We start from the raw sequence: 22,573 nt of genomic DNA, 5'->3' as shown, positions 1-22,573 counted from the left end.
ATAATGGAATGAACTTGTGTGCTGGTGATTGCAGCCTTGTTTGTGCTCTCTGTGCTGGGCAGTTGGTGTTGGATTTTGATTTTCAAAATCATGTTTTTAGAGTCAAAGTAAAGTGTGAAAAAGTTTTTCAAAATATTTTGACAAGAGAGAAAATGAATGGGTGTTTCTCTTGGTTTGTGACCTTTGCTTCCAAGAGTCATGAATGGAAAGTTCAATGTCCAAAAGACACTTCATGAAGGTTCATGACAATTCAAGAAGTGAAAAGACATAATCAAAGGGACATGGGTTTGAAAGTTTGAAGGGGTATTTCCAAAGGGTGTTTCTACTTCAAAGGACATAAATTGTCTATAAATAGAGAGGGAAAACATCCGATTGTTAATATACTCAATTTTGAGAAAGCCATGGAACTTTTAGTCTCTTGATCCTCTCTTGTAGTTTTCCCAACAAAGTGTTTTCTACTTGTGTTTTAGAAAATCTGTCAAGTGTTTGTTATTCTAGAGAAACAAACACTTGGGTCTCACATACTTGTCAAATCTAAGGGTGATTCTCGGTTTGGTACCGTTAGTGCAAAACGTCATCAAACAAATTGGTTTGAAACCAGGCTTCATTGTATCTTGGAGGCGAATTCGTGGACCCCCTTGCACAGATTTGGTGGGGGGCGAATATCGTCCTAAGGAAAGCGACTACGCGCCTTGAAGCATCAGGAATTTTTCCAACAATCTTAAGACGATATTTTGAGATCTTCAAGGTAATATTTCAAGGAGGCAAGTCAATGTGATGGATACAACGATATGCTTTAAATTCATTACATGCATTTGATTTCATAAGAAAGGTACGCTTTCCTTTAATTTAAATTTGTTTTTGAATTACTATAAGTTATGAATCATGTTTGATTCGTTCTACCGGCGAGAAAACGGTGAGAAAACCGCATTAAAAGTGACTGAAATAAGGTTTGTGAAAAGTTGAATTTTGAATGCCACCATCAATTCACTAGTCCGATCGATTTGTGAGGGTTTCATATGCTTTTGAAACCTCTTTGATAGACCTATAGTGAATTTTATATGACTTATGCCCATGTTAAGTGGTTTTTGAGTTTTTATTCATTTCAAAAGACCCTATGTGAATGCCCTAAGTGTTGTAATGCACTGTTATGATGAAATGGGAGTTGATTAATATGTTATTAATCAATCATTTCGATGTAAAGCCTCACTATGTTTTCTTTTGATGCAAAAACCCTTGGTGGTTTCCATCTTGAGTTGGAAAACTCTAGAAGATTGAATCTCATGCCGTTAAGATAGGCTTGAGGACTCGGGTTTTGCTAATGGGGCTGTAATAATCAGTGATTGTTTTGATCAAACCTATGAGTAGCTAAAGTCATATAGAATGCATTGGTTTATCTTGTTGGCATGGTTGCTTTGTTTGAAACTAGTTACTTCAATAAAAGTAACTATTATAAAGTTTATATGTGTATATTTTGCAAACCCCTAAGACAATGATCTTTGGTCTATCATGGAACCTGAAATTGGTTTTATATACACATGTTTATGCATCTTAGTATATGATTTGTTCATCAATTTTAGTTGACAAAGGAGACCTTGAATTATATCTTCTTCTGTTAGTCTTTATCGGAATGAACAATTCAAGTGAAAACTCTAATTCTGTCCGAGAAACAAAATCACTTAGGGTTAGTGGTTAAATTAACTGTGCCACATATTGTGGCACCTTATGAATTATGAAACCACATTCGGTTGCGTCTGTTTGTCCAAGAGTAACACTCAACCCAACGGACGACCCATAGTGATACATCGGTGCCTCTTCAAAATTATGGTATCGTGTTTTCTAAAGTGGAAACCAATTGTGCATCGTGGCACGGCCCAACAAACGGCCCACGATAGCACGTATGATATCTAATTAGAAACACACTTATGTATTATCATGATTTTATACATTTTAGTCATTCTTTCAGTTGGATTGAATGAAATCGTGGATTGAGTTAATTAAACTCCATTTGTGGACTGAATAGGTGTTATTAAAGTGAGCATGTTTGGAACTGCAAGTCTGTGTCTATGACATTAAAGCTGTTGGTATCTTAGTGTTTTTTCTAGATACTGATTATGTTGAGTACTTTAGTGGGTCAGAACCTTAGCAAATGAAAGAATACATTCGCAGAGTTCAAGACTACAAATGACAAGCCCACTAAACCCACATCTAAAAGATGCTTATGAATAGTGGGAGTTTAATGTTAGTATCAGTCTAGTAGTAATGAAAGAGCTCCATTTCTGGATGCAAATCAAGATGTTTTTAAGACTCGAAAATGCAAAGGAGTTCTTGAATGTAGTTTGTGAATATTTTTAAGATCATTCGAAACACTTGTAAATACCCTTATGATGTGTTTTGATAACCTTAAAGTGTATTAACCAAAGTAGTAGTTTTGAGCACATTATGAAAGGCTTTGGATTCAGAACCTTGGCTGTGCTTGCTTTACCCCACTTGGTTATTCTAAAAGGGCAACATTAAGCAAAGTGGTCTAAAGGATTTTTGGCAAAGGCAACATTCAGAATCCTATAGATGAGATAACTTAGCAGGGTCAATTTAGAGAGATTGAACTTAGTATCAAGTGGCATCCTCATGTATGATAGATGGCACATAAAGTATAGATACCCTATGTTTGTAATGGCTAGAAAGGTAAGGTGACATCCTATATTATGATTCTTATTTAGTAAGTACTCCAGAAAAGGTTGGTGGATAGATTAAGGAATTACTATTCACATTTAGAATTATATGTGAGTGATAAATTGATCTTTGATACTAATATGGATAATATGATAAAAGTATTTTTATCATCAAAATTTGATGGGAAAGAAAACGTGTTACAAATGTTATCTTGGGTATTAAAAATTGTGAGAAAGAGTAACGGTCATGTTATGTCTTAAAAAAAGAAAAAAAAACCCAAAGGTTCAATGATTTGAACGTACACCTAATTTTGGTTCAAACCCAAAATTGGAAAGTAGAAGAATTATTTTTCAGTCTAAGTAAAATTATGTTATTGATAGTTTTTGTATGCTTTGATAGCTTTTAGACCTGGTAAAACAAATGCAGTATGTACATTAATATGTATAGATTTTCAAATGACTGAAAAGAATATTGAACTATAGAAATGTCTATACTTGGTATCCTGTAATGATAAAAAGATATGGAAATGCCAGTTAGATGACTGAGCATACATGAAAGAGTGAATGATATGCACTTATGGTGGGGGTATATCTCCCTAGCCTCTAAAAGCAAGGATGCATAGTTGATTGTATGGCGCCAGAATTCGATGCATTAGGCTTTTAGGATGAAGAGGCAAATTGGCTAAGGAATTCATTATTGGAAATTCTGATTTGAATAACCCAATATTGTTTAAATTTCAGTAGTGGTTTCTTACACTATTGTAGGCCTATAACCAAGTTGTAAGTCAGGATATATGTGACTTAAGGTGGTTATGTAAGGCAGTTACTCGCAGATGGTGAAGTAACAGATGGTTATACCAATTAAAATCAAAATTTGATTGAAAGATCTCGCGAGATAGATGGTGGTTAAATGCCATAAAGGGATGGGTTAAAGCCATTAACCAATGATCACCAATGATGGAAACTAGACTCAACGCTTGAAGAAACATCAAGTCTTGAGTTCAATGAGCCCAAGTACATCATTCGGAGTGATTGAAAGCACTATAATATTATATAAATGCCATCCCAAGGGAAAGTGCTTGGTACCTGTAATGTGTAACGGAGGAGGATGAGCAATCGACATTTAATAGGCTTGTAACAGGATGTAAGGGTGTTATAGTTACAGGGGCACTCTTAAGCCTACCTATGTGAGTGTGAAGGTGGTGCCGCCTTCTATAAGACTTGGCTAGTCTCTAGAGCACTACATGAAACTGAGATACAGACACAAGGCCAGTACATGTGTCGGCTTAGAAGAATCACTTAAGGAGATGTATTTCTTATGTGTGAAACGTGTCCGGTTGGCCGTATAGAATAGCTAGTTCAAAGACACGTCTACTATGCAATTCTGGTCAACTTTGATGTGTTCTCACTAAGTAAAGGTTCAAATCGTAACATACCTTCATTTATGCGTAAGAAATCCAAGTATGATGAGATAGTTCTTTGATTTTGAAAATGTGGGGGGATTGTTGGATTTTGATTTTCAAAATCATGTTTTTAGAGTCAAAGTAAAGTATGAAAAAGTTTTTCAAAATATTTTGACAAGAGAGAAAACGAATGGGTGTTTCTCTTGGTTTGTGACCTTTGCTTTCAAGAGTCATGAATGGAAAGTTCAGTGTCTAAAAGACACTTCATGAAGGTTCATGACCATTCAAGAAGTGAAAAGACATAATCAAAGGGACATGTGTTTGAACTTTTGAAGGGGTGTTTCTACTTGAAAGGACATAAGTTCTCTATAAATAGAGAAGGAAAACATCCAGATTGTTAATATACTCAATTTTGAGAAAGCCATGGAACTTTTAGTCTCTTGATTCTCTCTTGTAGTTTCCCCAAAAAAGTGTTTTCTATTTGTGTTTTAGAAAATTTGTCAAGTGTTTGTTATTCTAGAGAAACAAACACTTGGGTCTCACATACTTGTCAAATCTAAGGGTGATTCTCGGTTTGGTACCATTAGTGCAAAACATCATCAAACAAATTGGTTTGAAACCAGGCTTCATTGTATCTTGGAGGTGAATTCGTGGACCCCCTTGCACAGATTTGGTAGGGGGCGAATATCGTCCTAAGGAAAGCGACTACGCGCCTTGAAGCATCTCATTTTTCTTCTTCTTCTCATATCCACGAATGAAGGAATTTTTTCAACAGTTGGTTCAATTTATTGACTCTCTTTTGAGAACAAATGCATCTTAATTTCTTTTTGTTTTGGTTCTCTTTTGTATCCTTCAAAAAGGATGTTGTAGCTTGTGTTGTGTACACATGCTAATCTTGAACTGAATGATTTGGGCTATTAGATGATAATGCCATTTGATTTTGCTCACTCACAACACTAGTTGGTCTGTAAATTGTAGAATGATTTCCCATGTGCTATCTGTACTCCTTATTTTGTTAATGACACTCCTCTCCAAATACAAGAGAGTGAGGATATCATTTACTGAATTGAACGACTGCATTGAATGGTTACTTTGATTGTGTTAGGAGATTCATTCAAATGTCTGAACTATAAAATTCCATTACAGCCCGTTTGGATACCTCGTGCATTTGTATTTTGATTTGGATTTGAGTTTTGGATATAAAACACATCAATCATCTTCATGATCATGTTGAGAGAGAGAGAGAGAGAGAGGAGGGATGTCTCGCTGCTGCCAGACCAAAGTCGAGGAGCAGCGATGGTGAAGGAAGTTGCCACAAATATTGATTTCCAAATAATGTCTCGCAGAACAGATTTGAAAATCGGATTTTTTTCCACTGCTGTAGCTGATTTGGAAATCTAAGGATCTGATCCAGTTCAAAATATCAACTAAATCCAAATCTAAATCTTGTTGGTATCCAAATGTGGCCTTATGGTACATCGATGGATTTTATATGGTTGTTATTGGTTCTAACACATTATATCTCATTTTATTTTTCCGGTAGGAACTGGAACAAACTAAAATTCCTTTGCATTATGCTTCTTGTGGAGGAAATCTCAAATGTTGTCAGGCAAACTAATAACTTATCTTTTGTTCATCGTGTTAACATTTTCGCATGATTGTAAGCAACTCCAGCTTCAAATTTTCGTTGTTGTGCCCCAGTTCTCTTTGGTAATTGACAAGATCCCATAAACAACATGTGACCCTATGAAATGGGGTTTCATCACTTCTGCCTATGAGAATGAGTAGCGCCAGTTTCCATAATCTGTGAATGAATGTTTTGGTAACTCATGTTATATTTACATAACATTTGTTACTCGATAACAATCAAACAAACCATTTCCATAAACTTTTCAAAATTGATCTGAGGGTCATCTCATGGATAGAGCTCACCCCAAAAATTGCCATCCGACCGTGGAAATTAGAAGAGAATAAAGTAATCTGGAATTTGAGGGTAAACAATGGACCAGTAGGAGACAAGCATGCTCTGCCTTAAAAATGGAGCAAAGCTAGCAATGAGATGCACTCAGGAAACATATTTTCAGTTCTATTTATGGATAGCCACTCAGCATAATTATTATTTGACATCCTTTTGCTTGACATTGTTACACTTATAGATCTGACAGCTTTGAATTCTCAGGGGGATTCTGTTTAAGTTTCTTGTTAAAATATACGGGCTTCTCATTAACTCTGTTTAAGAACCCATCATTGAAATGCAAACCATATCAGATGGAAAGAGTTCAGAGCAGCAGCTCTTCATTTACTATCTCAAATTTCATCACACAAACAAGTTTCATGAACCATAAACTCTGGCTTTCAATTTCTTAAAAACCTACATGCTGAAACCCTATCCCAACCAAAGTAAAACCCAATTGCAACCCTCCACATTACTCAATCTTTACTTGGAAAATATCCTTCCTTTCCTCTTCCTTCACCTTGGGGACAACCACCTTAAGAACACCATTTTCATCCCAGCCCTGATAGCATCAATCTTGTAGAATTTGGGAGGAAGATCAATCTTGTACCTTCGCCCGGTCTCGTCCTCTTCGGATTCTTTCTCTCCTTCGCCTTTGATGATTAGTGTGTTTTGCTCAGCTGAAACCTTAACATCATCCTTCCCAAGCCCTGGCATGTCCACCCTCACCTACAGACCATTCTCGCCTTCTTTCACATCAAAACCCCTACGAGAGCCACTGCCCATTCCTCTTGAGGCTGAGACGAAGGGGTTTTCCATCATTTGATCCATCAGATTCAGAACTTGGCTCAAACTCCTTGACGGATAGAAAGGGTCAAAAACCTTTGTGATTGAAAATAGTCAGAACCCACAAACAGAAAAACACAGAGGAATAAACATAGAGGGAGAGAGGGAGGGATGTGAAACTACCAATCACTCCAAAAGCTCAAGCGGTTGGAGAAAGCCTTATTTAATCTTTTATACTTTAACAAGGGAAAAGGAAATTTTTGATAAAAAAAAGTCAGTAGTAAAAAATATTGACAACCCAGAAACAGATGTTAGAGAGAGAGAGAGAGAGATAAACAAAGACATAAATAGAGAGAGGGTGAGGGAAATTTTATATAAAAAGCCTATATTTAGAACCAAGAAACAGAAATTCACACACACAGATCTTAGATTAAAAAACCTCAGTAAAAGACAATAGCGAGAAGCAAGAAAATAATGAGAAATATGGGCATAAAACCCTCTGTAACAGAAAATAGTGACTACCCAGAATCAGAAATTGAGAGAGGGGGGGGGAACCTTAGATTAAAAAAAAAAAACTCAGCAACAGAATAATGAGAAACTAGAAAATAGTTTGAGATAATTGATCAAAAACCTCTACAACATAAGATAGTGAGAAACCAGAAACAGTAATTCAGAAAAAGAGAAAGATCTAGGATAAAAAAAACCTCTGTAATAGAAAATAATGAGAACCCAAAAACAAAAATTCATATGTATGGAGAGAGATCTGGATAAAAAAAAGGAGAGATAGAATATGATTAATATAATCATAAAAAAACAGAGAGAGAAATAAGAAGAAGAAGAAACAGAACACATTCTCAGATCACATTCCATCTCTCCCTCTATAAACGTCTATAATCTCTCATATCACATTCTCATCAGTATAAGAGGAAAACCAAACATGGAATGCGATGATTACAACTACCTGATAAGAACCCAGGAGCCGACTCACGGCGGCGAGAGACCAGAGACTGATCGGACCGGCGATCAACATCAATGCTCCGTTCATCATTGTTGGTATCACGCAACTGAGCATTCGTGTTGAAGGATCGTCCACCAGAGGGAGCTAACACAGACCGTAGAGGAGCATTGAATCTGATAAATTTAGGATTTCACTAGTTCTTGGATGCAATTACAATAATCAAAGGGTGCTTATATAACGCACTTACATGATAAGCATAGAAGGGAAATCAAGATAATTATGGAAGGGAAGGAATCCTAATCAAATCTACCTAATTAAATCTACTTTCCTAATCTTTCTTGCTTGCCTCTTCTTATCCACTCGCCTAATTTATCTAGTCTCCACATTTAGCCAACTTACCCAATCTACCTCCAAGATGATCCAACAGTGAGATCTTAACCCAATCCAACCGTTGGATCCCACATATTCTAACATGCCCCTTCAAACGTATATGGATTGAAAATCGATATACGTTTTATTACAATAAAAATGCCAAATATGGAAAATAGAATTCCCAAATTACAAATTTAATCAAAATCCACCAATTTGATGCACAGTTCCGAAAGTTGATGGTGAAGACTGATGTTACTGCCAATGATCACCAACGATGGTTGCCGAAGAAGACGTCGCTTGTTGATGTGTCGCAAAGAGGGTTTTTTTTAAAAAAAACCAATGGATCCATAGATCACAACCTCAATGGGCTAGACAAGACTCAAGCCTCGATGGGCGAGTAAGATTGGGTCACTATGGACCGATGCCGGAATGAGCAAGAATGGGCCTCGATGGGCATGACAACATGGGTTGGTTTTAGAATACCAATCTTCATGGGAATTTCAAATTGCTTTCTCAGGCACAAACCTCGAGGAGAGAGGCCCCTCAACTGAGTAGAGCTCCTATTTCAGACATGCACCTCGAAGAGGTACCTCAACTAAAATGGATCAAGGAATTAAAGAGAGAAAAAAATGGAAGTATAGAGATGGGCGACGAATAAAAGCGGAAAAGCTAACGGCACATAAAAAAAAGCCAATTACTTTACGGATTTAAATGGTGCATGAATAGGTGGGTGCAAATATCAAAATTTAGGAGATAGATTGAAGAGATGGGGTGCTTTGAAAACAGAGAAAAAGTTAGCCGTGCCTAGACCATAGGCTTCTGTGTTCCGTGGGCATCCCTCATTTTCTCTTCATGATGTTGGAATTCAAGGCTTGATATTTGGACAAAACATTGAGGACTTCATTCTCTTTCCATGAGGCCGATCAAATGAACCTAAGGGGAGATGGCTGCGAGTGCAGTGAAGGCCTGGATGAAAACCCATGGATGGAACATGGGAAAGTAGAGATGAAAATGAGGCAAACACAAAGGAAGCAAATTCTGAGAGTTGGGATTTAGATTTGCAGGGGCGGTTTTTGCAGCGGATAAATTGGAGAGCTATGTTGGCCCGGTGGACGGCCGAGTTTGCCGTCCGTCCACTAGAAAACAGAACTGTGAAAGCTGTGGTCAAGGACGGGTCAGATCGTCCCGCTCTGATACCATGATTATGTGGGATCCCACATATGTTAGAATATGTGGGATCCAACGGTTAGATTGGGTTAATATCTCACCATTGGATCATCTTGGAGGTAGATTAGGTAAGTTGGGTAAACGAGGCAACTAGATAAATGAGGCAAGTGGGTTAGAAGAGGCAAGCAATAGAGATTAGGAAAGTAGATTTGATTAGGGATTATTTCATTCTAGAATTATCTTGATTCCATTCCATGTTTATCATGTAAGTGCTCTATATAAGCACACATTGATCATCTTGTAAAGACATCCAAGTTTAGTGAAATCCTAAATTTATCAGAATCTCTCAAGAAGCTTTGAAGAAACAGCTCTTCTTGCAGCAATCATGGGAGCCATTAGAGATTTTTTGTGAAAACAGGGAGAGATATCAGAGGATATATTGCAGAGTTTGGAGTCTTGTTTTAGGGCTTTTTATTATGATGATTTCGAAAGGGATTTAGGGTTTATATATATATATATATATATATATAGAGAGAGAGAGAGAGAGAGAGAGAGAGAGAGAGACGAGTAGAGAAGAGATGAGGTAAATCGAAAAAGAGAGAGGAGTGTAGAAGGTTCGAGAGGATCGCTGGAGGAGAAACTTCCAGAAGCAAACTCTAACTTTCTGGAAAAAGGAATAACCTTTTGAGCCAAGAAATATTATCTTTACCCCTTTTCTTCCCCAGCCAACCCCACTTGTGTATTTATTTTTCATTATGACAATTCTTTCTGCCCAAAAGGGAGTGGCCCAGGAAAGGGAGCCCGGTTTAAAGGAATATTGGTTTAAGAATAAAGGGCCTGCTTGGATGTTGGGAAAAGAATTTTGTGAATTTATTTTCCATGGAAAACTAGTTTTTCCTGCATTCTGGTAAAGTCGATCTTCATGGAATTGTTTTTTTTTTTTTTAAATCAAATTTTCTCCTTGTTTTTCGTAAAACCTGCAAAGCTACTAGACTGTCTAATTCTGTTCTTTTTTTCTTGAAGCCCTATTTGGATTGCAAGAAAAATATTTCTGGAAGAAAATATTCCACAATTTGGGGAAAATGATATGATTGTGATTAATTTAGACATATATCATTATAAATTGAATGTCCCTTTGAATAAAAATTGAATAGGAGACGTTCACGTTATCTGTTTTCATGTGTAAAAATGTAGGAAATTTTAGAGATTTTTCCTTTCCAATCTTTGGAAGAAATTTTCTACAATCCAAGAAACCATGATGAAAAAAATACACCATGAGTTGTTTGCATTAACAACTTCCAAACTATGAATGGTAGAAGTTTACTTTTAGAATTTTATTTTCTTGTCAAAAATGCCCTCTAATCAAATTCTACAATCATATGTTTTTTGCCTAAAATTGGTTTTGTCTTATAAGGGCATATTTGGTTGAGTAGAGTTTTGTCCTCTGGAAAGTCTTATTTTATTAAGTCTAGCGTTTAGTAACCTATTTTCTCATGGAAAACTTTCTCAACAAGAAACCATGGTGACGAAAGGAAGCAAAAAACAGAAGAAATTTTTAAGGTGCTAATGACACCCAAAAATGTACTACAACTGAAGAAGTTCAAGTGTATCCAAATGATGCAGCACCGTAAAGAAAAATTGAGGAAAGGAGAGAGGAATAGACGAAAGAGGATAAAATTAGAAGAATAGGGGAAGAAGAGATGAAAATAACCTGAAGAAGAGACAAATTAACTTGAATAAGAGACAAATTTATGGAGAACAACAAGAAGAATAGAAGAAAAGAGGAGAAGAAGAGAGAAAACTAGAGGAAGAATCTCAATTCAATAATCATCAAAGTTACAAAATAAACTGTAAAGAGGCATATATATAGCCAAATAAATAACCAAAAAGATAGAAACCTACTAAAATAAGAATTCCTAAAAATAACATAGAAAATAAAATCCTAGAAACTAATAACATAGAAATAAAAATATTAGAAACTAAATAATGTGGAAATAAATCCTAATATATGCATCATTCTCCCCCGGTTGAAAAAAAAACCCGCCCTCGAGTCCTAGTCCACCTGGGTCAAAGATGTAAACAATCCACTGAAGTAATAGAACGCGTAATCTAGCAGAAGCAATCATCATGTCTAACGCTCGAGACAATCCGGAGAAACATCTGCAAGGTCGGCGGAAGAAGAGGAAAGAAAGGGCCCATGTAGACTCATGCGAACAGAATCTGCGCCGGAGAAGTAAACTAGCTGGGAAGATCGCAATGTACTCCTCCTGGATCGGTGGGATCGGCATAACATCAATGGGCAGTACCAATCCATAACTAGCCTCAATAAGGTCATTATCTATTGGTATCACATCGGGCGCAATGGAATCAACAACAAAGTCATCTGCTAAAATCGTATCCGGCATAGTGATATCAAACGGGCAATCCTCCTGATCAATCTGCGTAACAAGCGCCTCTATGTCAGCACAAATCTCGACAATCTGCTCAACCGGCTCAAAAATAGTGCAATCCTCAACAATATGCTCTCGAACATCCATCTCAGGTAATGGCTCAACAGTCAGGTCACTCGGCTCGGACTCAAGTAATGGATCAGTATCTGACATAATCATGGGCTTAACAACTATAATGGTCTCATCCATAAGGCCAGCTGGTTCATCATGCGGCTCTGCAGTAGTGGTAGCAAAATCCTTCACATGAATGTAACGCTCTTGATATCTATTTTCTGCTTCAATTTCAACCTCTTGTGCACGACGGGCGGCAACTTTTCGCTCACAGCGGGCGGCGGCTTCTTGTTCACGGCGAGCTGCCTTCTTGCGTACTATCCTTTGCTCGTACTGATAAAGAGCTACTTTTGCATAAGCGTAAAGAAACTCCTCACGAACCTCCTCCCATCGACGGAATAGAGGTTCGCCTAAGCAATGACGTTTCGCCTCCAAGTGTTTCAAATAACCTTGAGCTTGTCCTCTCAGAGTTTTTCTGAGGCGGTAGATGGGCGCTCTGTCATCATAGTCGTAGTACACACAATATGCATCCAAAGCAGCAATCCACTGTAGACATGCATCCTCATAATAGCTATAGTGAGTTTGGCTTTTCAAATAACTATCGTCGTACCCATCAAAATATGGAACATATGGCGGAGCCATAAGGATCGGTGTCGAAAAGTGAAATCAACCGTCTGATATGTCTGTAATGTCGAATGGAACACAATGCTTTTCGCGGATATGAAATCAGACTTCTGGATGGCTTGGATCTGCAATCGTGTCGGAAATTTTGGCTGTAAATTCTTGACAATTTTCGGCAACGAAATCGCCGTGAGGTGACGATGGCTGGAATTCAAGGGAGGATTGGCTTGTAAACAAGGGCTGAGATGAGGCTTATAGAAATGGTGGCAGAAACGACGAGGTTTTATAACTGGGTGGATGTTGGGATGGAAATGAAGTGGTGGCTCATCTTGTTAGTGCAATGGGGTGGTCGGATGAAAATTTCAGAGGTTTATGGGCTGATTTCAGTGTGGGGAAGACGAATCAATCATGAATTTACGGGCGATTCGTAGCTTAGTCTTCAAAGACTTGGACCTTTTGGCTTTGATACCAAATTGATGCAGCACCGTAAAGAAAAATTGAGGAAAGGGGAGAGAAATAGACGAAAGGGGATAAAATTAAAAGAATAGGGGAAGAAGAGATGAAAATTACCTGAAGAAGAGACAAATTTAGGGAGAAGAAGAAGAAGAACAGAGGAGAAAGAGAAGAAGAAGAGAGGAAATTAGGGCTGTTCAATCAGTTTTAACAGAACCGAAATTACCCAAATTAACTGAACCGAAATATTTCGGTTATCTAAAAATGCTAACCGAAACCGCAACCGATTTATATGGTAACCGAACTGAACCGAAACCGAAATATAATTTCGGTTGTTCGGTTAGTTCGGTTTAGCCAAATTATGAGAAGTAGTGTTTGATCGGTTAAACCGAAACTGATTTAACCTATTTAACTGATTAACTGAAATCGATTTAACCTATTTAACCTATTTAACCGATTCTTTTCACCAAAATCGTTGAAAACTTGAAATGGGTAAGTCACTCTTGGAAGAGTTTTAACCGATTGTTTTTGTGTCCAAAACTAATAAAGAGTTTTGGACTCCAAATCAATTCTCAAAATGGGTAAGTCACTCTTGGAAGCCTTATCCAATATTATCCCAAAATTTTGAAAGAATCCAAGCAGAAATCAGATGGCATAATACTAATAATCTAATATCATAGAAAATTGAACTCCATTACCTACCACTGATGGTGTAGAAAAACATGCAGCTATCCCATCCAAAGCTCCATCAACAAAGCATGATTACTGTTACTATTTTAAATTGAACCAAATCTGAAATCTCTTGATTTAGATCCTCATTAAAACAGAGAATGAACTACCAAGGTAGAGATTTCACTCAACATATATGGTTCAGATTTCAATCAACAAGTAATTTAAGCCACACATATAAGAAATAAGGATGAAGAATCATGATCTGGATCTAATCCATCGTGCAAAACAAGCCACAAATATAAGGAAACAGGATCAAGAGACATAGTCTGAATCCTAAACCATCATACAAATTACAAATCAAGCCACAAATATAGGAAATTAGGATTAAAGTCATGATCTGGATCCAAAGTCCAAAACATCATGCAAATGAAGCCACATATTCAAGCTGTAGTCAGTAGAGCATTGTCGGCATTCCATCATGATCTCTTTTTCACTTTCTATAAGATGAAACACTCCTAATTTTTTCATTTGCAGACAGAGGTTCTAAACTTCTGATCATTCACATCATATGTTTATACTTGCAATTCAATCACCATTAAAAGAGGGTACATGCCATGCAAAAGAGGTAAGAGGAATTGTGGGTATCTTATGAACCATGTGCCCTGCATAGTGCATACCGAACCAGATTCTGAAATCAAAACGAACCATGTGCCCTGCAATCCTGCATAGTGCATACCCCAATTACTATTTGATCCATATGTTTGTGTGTGTGTGTGTGCAGAAACATGTTGTCTGGCAAACTTCTTTTGGGAATCATAATTTCATAAGAACATAATGATTGAATGAGAATATAATTTTTGCAAGAAGAAGCCCAGATTTTTTGTACGAGTAAACAAACATAACAGAACATGTTGCAATTAATCTTGGATCTTACCTCATTAAATATTTGACTTGAAGACATTTAAACTCCAAACTCTAGACCCATCTTGAAGTAAAACTGCAAATTATGAACAGGTTGTTATATTTTCTCATAGACCCATTAATGATGAAACCAACAAATTAAGAACTAACTTATTAAGGAGCTATTGTTGGAGCTGTTGTTGGATCAAATTAAGAACCAACTTATTAAGGAGCTGATGTTGGATCAAATTAAAAACCAACAACTTATTAAGGAGCTGTTGTTGGAGCTGATGTTGGATCAAATTAAGAACCAACAAATAATATGGTACCGCCCTTGATATTTGATCCAACAGCAGCTCACTTTTTAAGGAGTTGCTGTTGGATCAAATGTCAATGGTTGTACTTCCACCCTACAAAGGCCTTATTGTTGTAAGGCCTTACACCATATATTTCTCATTAAGAAGTAACATAGAGTTTACAAAGAAGATAAAACCTTCCAAAAGGGAACTCCACAAACTTGAAACCTCATTCTTTCTTTCTTCAAAGATCTATATTTGAAGGAAATTCTCCAATAGTTGAAGTTAAAAATTCTGCAAATAAGAATACAAATATAAAAATTATCTAGTTCCAAGTAAAAAAAAAGAAAAAGAAACAACACACTTAAAAATATACAAAGATGAAAGATTACCATTTTCAACTGTTTCAAGATCCTCCAATGCTTCTTCAACATTAATCAGCATAGACGATGATCGAAGCCAATCTTGAGTACATATGAGACCTTGGACTATCTTAGGAGTCAAAGACCTCCTAAATGCATCAAGAACTCGTCCCCTGGTGCTAAATGCGGACTCCGAAGCAACGGTGGAGATGGGAACGGCCAATACACTCCGAGCCATTTGTGAGAGGATAGGAAATCTAGGACAATGAAGTTTCCACCACCCTAAAATATCAAATCCGTCACTATCATCTTCGGCATCTTCACTTAAATATCTATCTAACTCCGATTTGTTGTCCCCACCTCCAGATTCTATCTTGTGCTTCTTGTACTTTTCCGCCATCATCTTCCTCACATGTTGTTTCGGTTCTTGCATTTGTGACTTTTGAGAATTGTCACTTGAACTTGAATCCCCCAAATGAACTTGATTGGCATGAGGTGTGTTGCTTGTGTTCTTATTGTTTAATTCATTAAACATTTCAAATGTGGCATCAAGAACTTTTCCCCCCAACTCCTTACCTTTTTCATCCCCATATATATATATCTATAAGAGCAAACTTCACAAAATCCATCTTGTTTCGAGGGTCAAGAACAACCGCAATATATATTAACTTGTTCATCTTTTCAATATCGCCCCAATACTTGTCATATTTTTCTTTCATTCTCCTCACCATCATTCCCAACTTATAAGCATCACTCTCACTCCATTGTTTCAAAAGGCATTCGACCTCACTAATTTCATGAAATAAGGTGTTAGATGTAACATACAATGAGCCCGAAACTCGTATGGTGAGCTCATAAAAGTTTTGAAGCAATGTCGCCATCCTCCTCACATTTTCCCAATCTTCATGGTCGGGCTTCCTAATCCCATCCACATCTCCCGAATCAAGTTCACTACCGAAAAAAGGATCTTGATCATCAAACCTTTCAAATGCCTTTTCAAACTTCTCAGCTGCATTTAACATCAAATAAGTAGAATTCCATCTTGTAGAAACATCAAGACACAATGAACTCTTGCTTTGAATTCTTTCAACCTCAACACATTCTTTGAAGAGCTTCAACCTAGCCGGAGAACCCCTCACATATTTAACCGCCGCCCGAACACGGTCAACTGAAATTCCCACTTCCTTCAAGCCATCACACACAACTAGATTAATTATGTGTGCAATACACCTCATATGAAGGTATTTGCCTTGCAAAACACTAGACCCCCAGTTGTTTATTCTTCTCCTCAAGTACCCAACTGCAACGTCATTTGAACTAGCATTATCCACGGTAATGGTGAACACTTTATCTATTCCCCATTCAAGTAGACACTTCTCAACTGCTTTACCAATAGCTTCACCTTTGTGACTAGAAATTTGACAAAAGTTAATTATTTTTTTGTGCAATTTCCAGTCATTGTCTATATAATGAGCTGTGAGAACCATGTAGTTAATTCTTTGCAATGAGGACCATGTGTCTGTAGTGAGACAAATCATTTGACTTGATTGTTTAAAAATCTTTTTCAACTTCAACCTCTCATCCAAGAAGAACTTGAAGCAATCCCTTGTAATTTTTGACCGTGACGGAATACGAAATCGAGGACATGCAGTAGACATCAAATCTCTAAACCCTTCATTCTCCACAAACTTGAAAGGTAGCTCATCAACAATGACCATGCGAGCTAAGGCATTTCTAATAGCCTCTTGATCAAACTTCCAAGTAGTAAGTGTGCCGCTACCGTCCCCCTCTTGACCTTTGATCGGTTGGTAGTTCAATTGTGTCTGCTTTGTGTTTATATTGGGGGGGAACTTCTTGCATGAAGCAATGTGAGTCTTAAGTGCGGAAGTTCCATTTCTTCGCGGATCACTATGAAACTCCTTCTCACAGTACCTACACCTAGCCTTCTGTTCACCCTCTTCATTAACAAATTTTGTATAGTGCTCCCACACATCTGACCTTGCTTTCATGTTCTTTCTCTTACGTGAGGTTGCAATCATTTCGCTTGAGTCTCTGGGGTTTGAAGATTGGTCGCTAACATAAGGAGTAGAAGCTCCTCCTCCTTGTTGCGACATCTTAGGAGAAAAAGAAAAATACACAATAAACCACTTCTCAATAAAGTAAATAAAGTAGTAGCTCTCAAACTAAGCAGCACAAGATATTAACATAAAGTAGTAGCCTAAATAAGAGAAGATCAAAGATCAAAGACTGCAGCACAAGATATTTACATAAAGTCCAAAGTCCAAAGTCTAAACCATCAGACCCCTCAAACTACTCCAAAGTACAAACCATCAGACCCCTCAAAGTACTCCAAAGTCCAAAGTCCAAACCATCAGACCCCTAAAATCTCAATACAAACCATCTAAATCTCAATACAATCATTCCATCAGACCCCTCATATCTCAATACAAACAAGTACTCCAAAGTCCAAACCATTCAATCCATGTAAGTAGTAATTATCATTCTATAATATTTAATCTAAAGAATCATATCATTTAAGAAGGCATATTTAGAAAACATGAAGCATGAAATTCCTTCTCAATGGATTGCAGCAATGGAACAAATCACTCACAGGGCATAGTAGATAGTATCATAGTAAGCTGCAACAGATATAGACATATAGTGACTGATTACATCAATGGAACAAATCACATGGCAGAGTAAGAGATAATAAGCCAAAACAAATAGCCAAATAGGCCAAAACCCCACTCAGAATGCAAGGCAAAATTCAATTCCAACAAAATAAATTAAACCTAGAAGGAAGGACCAACTATAGGAATTAGAACCTTGGGTGTGACTGTGGAGAGGTGTGGAGAGGTGGCCGTGGAGAATGAACAGAACCTCCTTCGTTCTCTTTCAAAGCTTGAGAATTGAGAGGAATAAACAATCAACCAACTACAAGAATCATAACAACAGAACCTGCAAAAGAAATAAGAAAAAAATCTAGTTTAATTGCAAAATATAGGAACCCTAATTGAAATCACCATTGAGCAATTATATAAAAGGAGTATAGGAACCCTAATATGCCATGAATTAGCACATCAGATGAGATGTGTAAGAAAAAGGAAAAAAATTAGAACAAAAAAATCATTACAAAACACAAAGGGCAGTGATATTCCCCCCTCTAAATCTCTAATATAATGGATATCCCCCCCCCCCTAACAGAAATCATTAACTTTTAAGCCTTTTGGATTAACGGTGGCTCCTCCACCCCCCTGTATATCCTAACGATATCTGTTAAAGAGGGGAAAATACCCATCAGAGCCTCAGAGTGGGGGGCTGGGGGGTATACATCCAAAAAAAATGTCCATTCCCATCAACCCTGAGGAAAAAAATCACTGATTAAAAAAGTTGAAGAGAAAAAGACTTCTAAAGATCATGCTCAAATGAAACCCCAAAAAAATACAACAAATGCTAATCCCTCAAACCCAGCTTTCTTCAAGAGGGGCGAGAATCCATGGCAAGGGCTCGAATCCTCCTTACAAGAACTCAAACCCATTTCGATAAAAACCTTCAAAATTTCATACAACTCCAACCTACAAAATCTATGCTCACCTCTTTTGAGAATCTTCAAAAGACCTTTGAAAAACCCAAATTCCTCTTCTGTTTGCTTTAGAAGGGAGTTGAAGATGGGGATCTTCTGAAACAGAGGAGAGAAATCAGAAGCTTTGTGTGGATCTGCTGAAAGAGGGAAGAGAAATCAAAACCCTCAAAATCTCAAATGAAAAATATAAAGAAAGAAAAAAAAGAAGAAAAGAAGGGAGAGGATAAGAGATTCAAAGAGAGAGAGAGAGAGAGTGAGAGACGGCAGAAAATGAGAGAAGAAACCCTAGCTGTGAGCTCTCTCTCTTTCTCTTTTTGCTAAAATGAATAAACCCTAACTTTTACTACCTACTTACCTTTAGTTATTCTATTCACCCCCTTTTTATTACAGGACAGCCCATTTTTAAGTTTTTACATTTTCCAGGTAAGAAAAGGGGTGAATAAAGTTAATTTATCGTTTCCATTTCAAAATCTAAGGGTTTGGATTATTCGGTTTTTTAACCCAAATTAACCGAAAACTGATTTTGAAAAACCGAATTTTTTAAACCTGAAACTGGTTGTTCGGTTATTCGGTTAACCGAATAATTTTCCAGTGAAAACCGCAACCGAAACCGATAACTGAAATTGGAGTCGAACCATAACTGAAACTGAACCCATACAGTTGAAAACCGAACCGAAATAACCGATCGACTTCGGTTCAGTTGGTTATTTCGGTTATTTCGGATTAATGAACACCCCGAGAGGAAATTAGAGGGAGAATCTCAATTCAATTCAATAATCATCAAAGTTACAAAATAAACTATAAAGAGGCCTATATATAGGCAAATAAACAACCAAAAAGATAGAAACCTACTAAAATAAGAATTCCTAAAAATAACATGGAAAATAAAATCCTAGAAACTAATAACATAGAAATAAAAATATTAGAAACTAAATAATGCGGAAATAAATCCTAATATCTGCATCACCAAACTTACATGTCCTTTTAGGTGGCTTGTTACCCAAGAAAAAGAATTAACGCCTATAAATCAGCCTCAAACCATTATTCAAATCTCTCTCTCTCTCTCTCTCTCTCTCTCTCTCTCTCCACAACTTTAACATTACCATCCTCGAGGGTCTCCTTCAATGCATGGCATACACTCACATAATACTACAATAAGGAGCCAACTAGGAGGAGTGAGGCATTGGTTTTGCCTAGAATTACCTCAGAGAACACTGGCAGTAGTGTTTGGTTGTGCAACATAGGCTCAGATAGTAGGAGAATAAGTAGAAGGTGTCATTACCAATATAGAAAAGAGAGAGAGGGCACCATTCCCTAGATTTTTCAAGTTAAATTTTACATTTTCTAGAATTTGGTTTAAAAGTTATAAGGATGAGACAAGAATTCTACCTCAATAGACATACAATGACATCTCAAGGATTCTCCTTAGAGTTCAACGCAATATTGCAACCAAATGAGGAATGACATCTCAAGTTCAAACAAAATTCTAACGGTTGGCGGGATTTTGTACAACCAAACACTTAGTCTACTCACCTCGTACACCTAAGTCTCCATACCCATCCACCTTGTCTCCTCCCTGTTGACTACTTAATGTAGACACCCCATTTTGACCAAGCCCTGGAGACTCGGCATTGAATAAATTCCCGAAAATGTGAACCCCGAAAGACCTAAAATCCCAAAAATTTCTGAATGCCAACTTAAATGTAGAGAGAGCATGAAATTTTCCGACTCATTTTGCTTATTAAGGGTTCCAAAACCCTCAAAAGATTGTTGTTGATCATGGGAGAATCCCCGCAAAATTTCAAGCGAAACCAATAAAAATGTAAATAGGACGAGCGAAATGAATGTAATTATCAAAACATGATTGTGTTTTGCATTTGTACAAAAGAGGGGTGCATTGTTGAGGAAGGGGTTGTCCTAGGAAGGAAAAGAGCATAAGTATGCATTTATAAGGGTCCCTAGTTAACTAGAGACACCCCTTGGAAGTATATAAAGAGTAGTCAAACTACACTAGGAAGGGGCTGTCCAGAGAGAGAATTGGGGTGCAAAAATATCACTCTTTTATAATCCATCGATTAGGGTATCAGGGGGGGAGAACTCTTTTGTTTAGGGAGAGGGGAGAAAATCAAAGGGAAGAAAATAACCCTAGCTGAAATCAACATGGATAAAGGAGAAATTGCAGAGGGAGCTTGAGCTCCACCCTCCAGCCACCATCTTCTCCGCCCCTTTGCGCTACTACCTCCACCCCAAACCCACTTCATTCATCTTCTTAACCACCATTTCTGTCTACCCAAAAGCAGCTCCAAAGCCCATTCGTTGAAAAGAGGGGAGAGACTTGCAGAGAAGATTGAGAGAGAGGGAGATAGAGAGAGCTTGAGCTCCATTCGCCATCATCAACGGAACCCCATCCCTTCTTCTCCAACCACCACCTCCATCATTTTCTTCATCTTCACCAAATCCCTCTTTATTTGTAACCCTAGAGCCATCATCTTCACCATCTTTACAGACCCCATTTACCTATTCCCTCTACAAACCAAATACCAATTGCAGCCACCTCCCACCTCCAAGCTATCACTATGAAATTCCCATCATTTTCCCTGCCTTAGCCTCCTCCACCATTAGCCCAACACCATCCCTACCTCCTTTTCCTTGACCCAACAGGCCTTCGACCCCAATTTTCTTCTTCAAGTCCGGCAAACCCACCTTGATCTCAATCCTTATTTCCAGCCACCCTCATCTACTCTCATCTATTTATATTCCTTACCTCCATTATCCCATCACCAAAGAAACCCTCTATGTTACTCCATCAACCCCACCAAATCAGCCCATTGATCTCCTCATTGCCATTAATTCTGAGACCATCATCAGACCTTATTTAGGTTATACCCTTCATCACCCTTGCCATTTTCTCCACCATCCACCTCGACCCTCAATCTATTTCTCGTCCACTAGTAAGCCCCAATGTAGAAGGAGAAGATTGAGAGTATTTATTTTTTTGGGTAGTGGGCTACAAACGAGAAAGGGGATTCAGGTTCCTTAGGGTTTGAATTAAGAAAGAAGAAGAAAGAGCAAAAGAGAAAGAAAGAAGTCCAAATCAGCACCACACTCAGCTTGGGTTTACAAGCGAAAGGAGAGAGAGAACGGGAGGGGCTCGGCCACCATCTTTGCTGAGCATTATCTCATGTCCGGCACCAAAGCTCCAAGCAAATTCGCCCAGCACAGGTAAAGCTGTGCTAAATGAATGTGTCTCTTTTTCAAGTCATTTCTCTTCTTCTAAAGTTTACAAAATTGAATGGGGTTGTATCCGAGCCATGTAATGAGGGGAGTTGGATTTATGGAGATTACCAAGCTCGATAGCACCAGCAGATGATGCCTTTGTCTGTCGATGTTAGTGCTTTAATTCTTTAATAATCCCACGAGTTTAATTGATCTTCTCATTTCATAAGAATGAGTTCTTCCTGGTGGAAATCGTTACTTGTTGTCCCATTCAATCGAGGTGTTCTTTTAGGGTGTTTGTTTGATTTGGATAGACTCTTATGTTATACACTTGTTGCTTGATGAATTGAGCAGAATGCAATTATCAAGACAGGGTGCTTATAGGTATTGATATTACTATTACCATGTTTTGTTGATTGCATGAATTTGGCTTGTATTGCCGCTTAAGTTGATTTCTATGATCTCTTTTGAGAATCCTCATGATTTGCTTAAAGAGATAGGGTGGGTTGAATATGACTGTTTAAGCATGGCGGTGCCGATGTTGGCCCTCTGACATGTGCACCACCATGCTTACCACCGTACCTACGCAGTTGATCTCTTCTTGTGATGTCTAGTTCCCTTGCTTAATTTCATTTTGAGGATTGTAGCAATCATGAC

The 22,573-nt window shown here is 37.7% G+C and overlaps 1 protein-coding gene and 1 pseudogene across 1 annotated transcript; both read right to left on the bottom strand.

Moving 5' to 3' along the window:
- Window positions 1-6,501: 6,501 nt before the first annotated feature.
- On the bottom strand, window positions 6,502-9,708 carry LOC143857374 (small heat shock protein, chloroplastic-like; annotated as a pseudogene).
- Window positions 9,709-15,698: 5,990 nt separating this feature from the next.
- LOC143857075 (zinc finger BED domain-containing protein RICESLEEPER 2-like) lies at window positions 15,699-17,231 on the bottom strand. The gene has a single exon (XM_077367347.1). The coding sequence runs from the start codon at window positions 17,229-17,231 to the stop codon at window positions 15,699-15,701; it is 1,533 nt and encodes a 510-aa protein (XP_077223462.1).
- Window positions 17,232-22,573: the final 5,342 nt, after the last annotated feature.

Source organism: Tasmannia lanceolata, unplaced genomic scaffold (assembly GCF_043159265.1).
Source record: "Tasmannia lanceolata isolate RefF3 unplaced genomic scaffold, GAP_Taslan_0.1 ptg000024l, whole genome shotgun sequence".
Taxonomy (NCBI): Eukaryota; Viridiplantae; Streptophyta; class Magnoliopsida; order Canellales; family Winteraceae; genus Tasmannia; species Tasmannia lanceolata.
This window is presented reverse-complemented; position numbering and strand designations above follow the sequence as displayed.